This window comes from Filicampus tigris, chromosome 17 (genome assembly GCF_054856515.1).
Source record: "Filicampus tigris isolate MCC_2025a chromosome 17, RoL_Ftig_1.0, whole genome shotgun sequence".
In the NCBI taxonomy this organism is placed as follows: domain Eukaryota; kingdom Metazoa; phylum Chordata; class Actinopteri; order Syngnathiformes; family Syngnathidae; genus Filicampus; species Filicampus tigris.
The window spans coordinates 15,563,013-15,572,969 of NC_141233.1; the positions used below are offsets into that span (position 1 = coordinate 15,563,013).

The 9,957-nt window shown below is 51.0% G+C and overlaps 1 protein-coding gene across 4 annotated transcripts; it reads left to right on the forward strand.

Annotated features, from left to right (window-relative positions):
• Positions 1-485: 485 nt before the first annotated feature.
• LOC147133645 (lissencephaly-1 homolog B-like) lies at positions 486-9,384 on the forward strand. Of its 4 annotated transcripts, none has more exons than XM_086057154.1 (12): positions 486-835; positions 2,157-2,220; positions 2,961-3,192; positions 3,614-3,698; positions 4,551-4,625; positions 4,698-4,904; positions 4,992-5,160; positions 5,231-5,333; positions 6,054-6,282; positions 6,349-6,450; positions 7,104-7,260; positions 7,698-9,384. In XM_086057154.1, exons 3-12 carry the CDS (start codon positions 3,161-3,163, stop codon positions 7,769-7,771), a joined length of 1,233 nt encoding a protein of 410 aa, XP_085913280.1. In that variant the 5' UTR covers positions 486-835; positions 2,157-2,220; positions 2,961-3,160; the 3' UTR covers positions 7,772-9,384. The 4 variants fall into 4 exon arrangements, with proteins under 4 accessions (XP_085913280.1, XP_085913278.1, XP_085913281.1 ...); XM_086057155.1 differs by lacking the exon at positions 486-835 and adding an exon at positions 951-1,461; XM_086057152.1 differs by lacking the exon at positions 2,157-2,220.
• Positions 9,385-9,957: the final 573 nt, after the last annotated feature.

Consider the following 9,957-nt stretch of genomic DNA (forward strand, 5'->3'; position numbering starts at 1 on the left):
AGATTAAACCCGCATTTTGTCGCTGCCCTGTGAAAAACACTTATCTCCAATTTTGGAAACGTTTTTAGTTTTCACATTAATGCTATGTAACTCGGAAACACCATCCATGTAAAAGTAAGAAAATTAAAAAAAAAAAAAGTTTTTCACATGACAGCGACGATTTGTTACACATAACTCTTGTAACATTTACCAGAAAAAAGAGTGGCGCTTCTTTGAATAGGTTCCGTGTAAAAAGGTATTTAAACTTCAAACATCAGTAAGAAAACCCTGAAAAGGGATAACATTCAGTCATCTGATCTTGAATAAAACACCTGAGTTGATACGCGGCTGTTGTGATTTGGGGGCTTCTGGCCCAGAGGTTAATGATCAATCAATAGTTGTATGTTTGCACATCGTCCCAGCAATATGCTCACGTACTCGCCAACGTTGCTTTTGGTGCATTGAATGAGCTTTTCCATGCACGAGATTTCCTACTGTGTGCGTGGTCAGTGAACGCACCTCGAGTCACCTGCCAAACGCGAGGGACTACTTGCTTTCCTTTTGCTTCACCGGGATCAGCACTTTTCTTTTTTTTTTTTTCCCTCAAAACCTTGTTTCTAAAAGTGAATATCGACAAACACAAACGCGTGTTCTTCATGTCTTTCTTGAAAACAAGCGTCCAGACCAGTAGTCCTGTCGCGTCGCGCGGCTTCCCCTCCATGCGTGCGCGCTCCCGTGGCGAGAGAAACACAGTTGGACGGGACTCAGGACTTCGGCACAACAGCGCCGCCCAAGAGCGCTTTTTCACCATTGGCGAGCATTTGAAGAGGATATGAACGCCGACATTTCTCCCTGTGTGAGTCGCCTGCGCCCTACGGCGTCTTTGTCCTCGCGGGGACCCCCCAAAGAGGCTTTTGTGGCTTTGGGCGACGTTTTTTTAATTTAGCTTGCCTGCAGTGCGCGCCCTCGCTCGCTCTCGTTTACGGCTGTCTCAAAATGGCGGAGAGACCGCAAGCTAGGATAGGCTAGCTTGAACATTTCTACTTTCCGTGGTGTTGAAACGTTCTGGCGGGGAAGTTTAAAGTCGAGTGTTTAATCGCCAACGATTGCGTGCTTTTCTGGTGTCGCGTGTGGCCTCCCGGCGCACGTTAGCATGCGGCTAACATTAGCCTGAAAGTTGTGACGGGGGAAGAACGAGCTAAGCGCGGAGCTATAATGCTAAGCTAATCGTGGACGCCGGCCGGCTGTGCAATTGGGAATTCGTTGACGTCTTCTGACGAGTTGGCCTTTCGAGCGCTCAGCTCGAAAGGCTAACGTCATGTGTGCGGCTGGCCAAGTGAGTGAGTGACGCCCCGTCGGGTGCACGGCTCCCAAATATCAAGCACCAAGTTGACGGTGTCCAGGCTACAGGCTGGTGTGTGCTTGTTGTCAACTTGCGCACTTTGAAGCGTCCGAGAGCCGCCGCCGTCGTGAGTCTTGCAGGTAGGCTGCTAAACTGGCGTGTGGCAGGTGCAGGCGGCCAACTAGCTCACGGCTAAGCTAACGTCAGCCCAAAAGGGCGTACGTAGTTTGTTTTGGTGGTTCTCGGCCCTGGCGGCTTTGCAATTTCGTAACTTTTTCCTTGCAAGGCGATTAGGGAGGAAGAAAGACTAACCGAGATTCTTAGGAAAGAAGAAAGAGGCGGCAGGTGGACTCCATCCGCGGTTCCTTCTCTTCATTTTTAATTGGCAGTCGCAAAACGAATGTGACTTCTTGTCTTGTTCGGAACCCAAACACAGCCAACATTTCAACATTTCCATTTTTCGGCGCAGAACGAAAATACAAAATTGACTGAGTTTGAGTTGTGTGTTCAAAATCTGTGCAACACTCACTGTCCAGCTGCAACTCAAAATGTTATTTTAATGATTAATCTGTCTAATGTTTTTTTTTCGATTGGTGGGCCGGGGGGGGGGTTGCAGTCTTGTGCTCTTGAAAGGCCACGCCCCTCCCGAACGTCAACGAGATTTGCACTTTCCAAACGTGTACACTAGACACGCCCATCTTAGCCGTGACTGCCACATGAGCACAGCTAGCGGGACTACTAATTCATATACAGGGATTGACAGTATTATAAGGCTACACACACAAATGCAAAAAAAAAAAATACATACGATTTTTTTTTTTTTTTTTTTTTTTAGGCGGGGAGGCAAAAGGGTCGTTTTCGCGTCAAGGGAAAAGGGGCGTGTGTCCAGGCACGATAAGGTGACAGCAGTGGATTTTCAGTCCCACCCCACTTCCACAGACAAAAATCCTGTCCCATCCCGGTGACGACTCCCACTCCCGTCCTGCTCCCGTTCAGCGTGATTCACACTCCTGCCATGATTCCCGAATTGGGAGCTTGATTTAAAATCCCTTCTGCAGCTTCACTTGACTGGCTTGAAAGTTGAACTTTGAAGCTCACGTCAGAATGAAATTATAATCGCGACATGACAAAGGTCAACGTTCAATGACATTCAGTGATCTTTTGTGGTTGCAATTTCATGTTCAATCCTCAATTGCTAAAGATTAGATGTCCATGTCTTCTTTTTCTAATGTAGCTTCTGTGCTTTGACACTCGAGATGGGATTGTGGTCGTCACGGTTACGTTGTTCAGCTAGGGTGAAGTGGATTAAGTGTTTGCTTCCTGACTCTCTTGATGCTTAACGCCCAACTCCTGAAGTTGAAAACGTGCACAAGAAGCCACCTTGTTGTTTTTGTCAGCTGCACTCCTTTACGGCAGTGTGCGCACGTTGACGCGAGTTTGGCTGGGCCGCTGGTGAAGCCGCTCGGGGCTTGTGCGTCGTCAGGCGGCCTACAGGCTGCTTTTGGTACCGTTAGCATCGTTAGCATGAGCCTTGTTTCCCTTCACGGGCCACCAACATGTCCACCCTGTCAGCCAATGTTGAATTTCACTACTGTATCCAAGGACTGAGTGAGTAATCGTCAACTGTTTCTTCCTTCAGGTGGTGGCCAGCAAGTGCCAGCGCTGACAAAGTCTTCCTTTCCCACTCGGCTTCCTGTCATCTCGTCGGCGGCTGCTTGTCCACTCGCTTGGTGTGTGCGAGTATTGACGCGCTTCACGCTCCCCACCACCTCCCCCCCCCCCCCCCCGGGCCCGCCTGACACGTCTCGGCTCCTCCAGCGGGAGACGGCCGCCGCCGTCATGGTGCTGTCACAGAGACAAAGAGACGAACTGTAAGTGTGTGTGTGTGTGTGTGTGTGGGGGGGGGGGGTATGAGACTCTTTATGGCCTCTTAGTGGCATTGTGGCGAGTGCACACTTGGAATGAGAAGAGAAGAAAGTTGCGATTGAACTCTCGAGAACTCGCTTTTCGCGCATTGGGAACAACTTGCGCCTTTGGATCGTGTTATCTTCGACGTGCGTTTTCGCACCGTTTGCGTGTGACTATTATTGAAGCAATATCGCTCCCAAAGTCAATGCTAATTTCCCGTGAGCATTTTAGTTTGATATTACGTTGACTTTAGCCTCCTAAATTTCGGCAAGACTGAAATCTTGATGCGGGATGCGTTGCAGCCTTTGCATCCAAATGAGTGCCCTAATTCCTCACGTGTGCGTGCGTGTGTGTGGTTTCCATGGCAACCTGGCTCCGGACCAGAAACCGAGCCGTCGCTGACTATCTGCGCGCCAACGGGTATGACGGCGCGTACTCCACCTTCAAGAAGGAGGTCGACTTGGACATGGTCAGTAAATTTCCTTCAAGAACGTCAACTTTGTTCTGTGAGCGATAGCGTTGCATCATCGGCCAATACCGAAGCACAAATTTGCCGCTTTTTTTTTTACCAGCGGTATTAAAACAAAACAAATACAAAGGGAGGTTCGATCCCACATTTTTCCAAATGATTCGAGTAGCAAATCTTGTGTACTCACCGATAATAAGTAACCAATACTGCCAGTACTTTAGAGACACAAAATTTCTGTTCAGCCAATGACAGATCATTTTAAAAGAGGGCTTTTTTTTGTTTATTTCTCACAAAAGTCAGAGCCGAAAACAAGTTAAAGGGAATTTCAATTCAACATAAAAGGCAAAACAACCGACCACCGATTTAAGGGTTGGTTTGAAAAAAATGAACACATATGCAAAATAACGCCGGTTCAACTCCACAGTGAAGCAGGACACTCAAGTTGGAAAATGGGCTGGGCGATACGGCTGAAAAATGATCCGAATGGAAGTTTTTCATAGCAGCTGGTGTGGAACTATCGATGTTTTGAACCTATTTAAAAAAAAAAAAAATGGATGAAAAAATAAGAAAATCCAATACAACCTTCCAGAGTAAAAATATCCTTCAAAAATTTAATTCATTTACTTCATTTGTGATTTTTTTATTTTTTATTTTTTTTTTTACTTGACCAGCTTCAAGAAATCAGATACAGGGATGGAAATGAGCAAGTGTTTTTTTTTTTTGATTAGGCTATGCTAGCGGCCTTATTTCAAGCTATCGGCTACTCATTAAGACAAAAAGTCTTTGCCAGTAGTGGCCTGCCTGCCGTTAGCTCATTTTTAGCCTGAGCTAACGTGTGCGCCGGTTGTCCAGAATGAAGACGTGGACAAAAAGTACGCCGGGCTTCTGGAAAAGAAGTGGACGTCGGTCATCCGGTTGCAGAAGAAGGTGAGGGCCACCTCGGAAGCGGCGGCGGCGGCGCTCGTGCCCAGCGTCAACTTTGCTTGCCTTTGTTTGGAGGTGATGGAGTTGGAGTCCAAGCTGAACGAAGCCAAGGAGGAGATGACTCACGGCGGGCCCGCCACTCACAAGCGGGACCCCAAAGAGTGGATCCCTCGGCCCCCCGAGAGGTACACCCTCAGCGGCCACCGCGCTCCCGTCACCAGGGTCATCTTCCATCCCGTCTTCTCCGTCATGGTCACGTCCTCCGAGGACGCCACCATCAAGGTCGCCCCGCCGGCCGGCCGGCCGCAGCTCTGCCGCGCGTCGCCGACCGTGCCCTCATCCACTTTTCCTTGCGTTGTCGCGCGGCAGGTGTGGGACTACGAGGCGGGCGACTTTGAGCGCACGCTGAAGGGCCACACGGACTCGGTGCAGGACATCTCCTTCGACCAGACGGGCAAGCTGCTGGCGTCGTGTTCGGCCGACATGAGCATCAAACTTTGGGACTTCCAAGGCTTCGAGTGCATCAGGACAATGCACGGTAGGCACGCGAGCGCCAACGCTTTCGACGCCACCGTCTGGTCACGCTCCATCGGCTGTTTGATCCGCAGGCCACGACCACAACGTGTCGTCGGTCGCCATCATGCCCAACGCCGACCACATCGTGTCGGCGTCCCGAGACAAGACCATCAAGATGTGGGAGGTGGCCACCGGGTACGCACGCACGCACGCAGGCGGTTGTTGGTCGACTGGTGAATTGTTGCACCTGCGCGGTACTGTAACTTTAGGAATGAGCGCTGGAGGAGAGCGAGGGCGCGACACAAATGTTCAACGGTGGTTTTCGGCTGGCAAGTTGCCGCCTGGAAAAGGCGCTAGCGTAGCGCGGGGTGGTTAGCATCCGTTGGGACTTTTGGAGGCCTCCGTGTTGGCTCCCGACGTCCGCACTGGGGATGTAGCGATGAATCAAAAATCGATTCAAATTCTATTCGCTCCGATTCGTCGAAAAATCGAGTTGATTAAATTCATATAGAAAATCATGTCTTGAAACGTTTTTTGTTTTTTTTCCATTCCAGATGCATAGCGCATTTTGAACGCGTAGATCAAATTTGCGCCAAACATCATGTCGGCTGCAGAATCACACTCGTGCACAGAGACAAGCATGGAATCGAATCGAATCGGGGCATGAGTGAATCACTACCTCTCTAGTCCACTCACAGCCGTAAAAGCTCCCTTAGGAGACAAAATGATTTGGGTCCCACAGGACAGGCTCCTCCTCACCCCAACACTCGCGCGGCGCGGACATGCCCGTCTAGGCCTCGACGTCGCTGCCAGCCGGCGTGAACTCCAAAATTCAGACCGCCGCGAGCACAACTATTCCTTTGTCCGCCGCGTTAGCCGGGAAGTCCCAACTGAGCCCGCCTTGCGTGGGCGCAGGTACTGCGTGAAGACGTTCACGGGCCACCGGGAGTGGGTGCGCATGGTGCGGCCCAACCAGGACGGCTCGCTGATCGCCAGCTGCTCCAACGACCAGACGGTGCGCGTGTGGGCCGTCTCGTCCAAAGAGTGCAAGGCGGAGCTGCGCGAGCACGAGCACGTGGTGGAGTGCGTCTGCTGGGCCCCCGACAGCGCGCACCCCGCCATCCTGGAGGCCACCGGCTCCGAGGTAAGCCGCCGCCAAACCCGCCCTGCCGCGCCCACCCGCCTCACGCTCGCCCTTGTCTGCTTGCAGAACAAGAAGAGCGCCAAGCCCGGCCCCTTCCTCCTCTCGGGGTCCAGAGACAAAACCATCAAGATGTGGGACGTCGCCATCGGCATCAGCATCATGACTTTGGCGAGTACACGAGTCACAGCCGTGACCGATTATCGCGATTAGTGGCTTCTTATTTTGGGGATTATTGAGATGGTTATTTGATTCTTATTCTCTTAACATGTTCATCGGGGCAAGTCTTTTTCCAGGAAAGGCCTTTCTCAAAAGAAATGCCTTTCTTCAAAAGACGACATCCTGTCACTTGACGGGTGAAAATCAGCGGTGGGCGTGTCCGTCCGTCCCTCAGCCCGCCTGACTGCCGCCGTTATTTAAGGCCGGCCGAGTTATCGGCGACAGCCGATGGCCGTTGAGAACATACTTAGCTGTAATAGTTGGCAAGTAATTTGGTAAAGTAGCAGTAGTCGATTAATTGTTCCACTTTTTTTTTTCTCAATTTGAATCGATTTCCTTCCCTTCAGCATCGTAAAGCACTGACAAAATTTCAGGTTTTGCGATTTCTCTCATTTGCGCTGGATTGGCAAATTCAGTTTTGCTAGTCACTCGAATGACTCGGCACTTTTCAACAGGATTCCCGTTGAGTTGTGGCCTTGATGTCGATGCGATGTTAGCGGGGGCCGACTGGCGTCCGCCGACCCCGACGTGCCGGCCAAATGATTTCAGGTGACTTTGGCGACGGCGCGTTTGACGGCCTTGTTGTCGTTGTGGTTGCGCCGCAGGTGGGCCACGACAACTGGGTGCGCGGCGTGGTGGTGCACCCCGGCGGGGGCTTCATCCTCAGCTGCGCCGACGACAAGACTCTGCGGGTTTGGGACTACAAGAACAAACGCTGCACCAAGACGCTCAGCGCTCACGAGCACTTTGTCACCTCTCTGGGTCAGCGGCCACTTTGCACATCCTCCCTCCGGACACGTTTTGCACCGAACACGGCTGTTAGATCGATCTGTGCAAAAGCCAAGCAATAGGGATGTAATGATTCATAAGCCCCCGATTCAATTCGATTTTCAGTTCCCGATTTTCGATTCCAATTTTTTTTAAATTGCTACCATGCTGGCCTCTGCGCTCGTGTGGTTCTGCAGCCATCCACAAACGCAATATGCAATGTTTGGCGGAAGCGCATCATTTGATCTACACATTCAAAATGTGCTATGCATCTGGAATGAAACAACCTTTCAAGACATCATTTTCTAGATGGAAACATTTTTTGATGTTTCCATTAATTGAATCGATTAAGCGGAGCAAATCGATTTTCAATTCATCGTTACATCCCTACCAAACAACGCTCTCACACCTCTTCCTCTTCTTCTTGTCAGATTTCCACAAGAGCGCCCCCTACATGGTGACGGGCAGCGTGGACCAGACAGTCAAAGTGTGGCAGTGTCGTTGAGTCCGCTTCCTGCCCCCCCCCCACCCCCACAATCGACCCCACACCCCCACCCCGTCCCCAGATGACTCTTGCCCCTTTTCTGTAAATTATTTGCAGGCGTGGGCCGTGCGCGCAGCGCGGCCGCGGCTCGCGCTCATCCTTGCATGGCCAATCACTTCCTGCTTTTCATAGGCCACGCCCCCCTTCAGTGCCCGCGACGCTGCCCTGTGCAACGGCCGGCGGAAGTGGAAGCCAGTTGATTGACAGCTCGCCCACACAAGTGGCACCTTCTGCGGGCGAGGGCCCGTCCGAACGCCGGCGCGGGTGAGAGAAACGGAGCGAGTGACTACTTGAAATGCGTGCGGACGCATGTGAGTGACCCGTGTGGATTGGAGTGATCGAGTCAGAGACTGGAAAGTGCTCGTGAGTGTGACATGTTTGAGTGAACCCGCGCAACCTTAACGCCCCACTCACACGCGCGCTCGTCACCCCCCCCCCCCCCCAGCCGAGGAAAAAAGCGCGCCGGTCACTTTGCAGCTTGTGTGTGCGTGTAGTCGTCCAGTGCTCGCTATCTGCCTTGTTGAACCTTTGATGGTCGCTGCCTCTGCCTCACACACACACACACACACACACACACACACACACACACACACACACACACACACACTCATACTCATGACCTCTCACGCACACACAAAGGTGAGGTTCACACTGCAGGTCTTAATGCACATATCAGATTTTGGGGTGAAATCTGTTTTTTTTTTTTTTTTTTTTTTTTGGGGTGAGCGTTCACGTTCCATATTAAACGCAGAGCTGGGCATTCCACCTACGCGACTGACCGATCCGTAATAATAAGTTTCACACTTATTATAAATAGTCGGACTATAGGCCATTTTTGTCCGCCTATGTAATCGTATTTTCGCGGTGAGGCGAGGTTTCTGTCGCGATAGTTTTGTTAGATCGCTCGGGGGGACACATTTGAGTGAGGGAACATGCGAGAGAAAGTGACCTTTTCCCCTACGTTACGAGACTGAGGGCCGGATTAAATGCTTTAAATGCGGCGAGGCTTCCGGCGAGGTCCTTAAAGGAACATAAAGCCCCAAAAAGGTACTGGAAGGTGCTAAAAGGAGACACATTGAGTGAGGCTTCCATGCCGCATGGGTCAGTCTTTCGTTTCAAATATCGCGTAGAGTGGTCATGGGAGTAAACGTGGTCCAGCGCGCCCGGGCCACGGATTTCTTTTTATGGTCTCATCTACACAGGAGCGATTCTGGACAACGTCGAAATAATATTTTGGGGAAATGAGGTGAGGCTTATCGATCTCATTTCATGGAGACGCCACTAAAGATGACGTCACGTCAATCTGTCCCACCCCCCCGCCTGCACTGAGCGTATCATGACATCAAAGTTGGACATATGCCACCTGGCTGTTCTGCAAAAAAAAAAAAAAACAGATCGAGGACAACATAAAAGCAACATTTGAAAAATCGGAATTGAGACTGTTCAGACTCATAAAAAAAACAAAAAGCGATTTGGGTTGCATTTCCCTGCGGTGTGAACCGAGCCTAAGACTTGTGTCTGTATTTGTGGATGTGATGTTTTCAGGATAAAGAAATAAAATGATGTAAATAGCACTTTGGATGTCTGCTCGCATATCCTTGGAGTTATTGCGTGCCTGTGAAGTTTCTTCAGCGCTCGTTCAAAAGGGTTGCCTCATGTTTGCCTCCTGTCCTTCCTCCCAATGTTCCTCACTGCTGACCTTAATTTGGCCATTTGCGCCGGCGAATGACAAGCGTGCAAAACTCACGCTTATTTTCACATGCGCACACATTTTTGCATTTGCCTTTTGGGTCTTCGCACTTGAGCAAGTTGGAAAAGCGGCTTCGGGCCGTTGACGATCTCGTCGTTTGCCGTCGTCGGGTTGTTTTTTTGTTTTGGTTCTTGCCTCTTTCCCGACTTCAGAATGACTGACGGTCGACTGCAAAGACGGCGCCCCACGCTTGGTGTGGAGGCGTCTCATCAATAATGGACGCTCCCCGGCCTACTTGCCTCGCTCCCTAGGCTCGGCCGTATCCAGGCAACCGTCGCCGGGGCGACCGCTGCGCAAAGTCAACGGCTGCTTCGGGGCCTCCGCGCACGAGATGGCGAGGAGGAGTTGTTCATGTGAGGATGACGTGAATGATGACAATGGTTCAACCCCCTCAGGT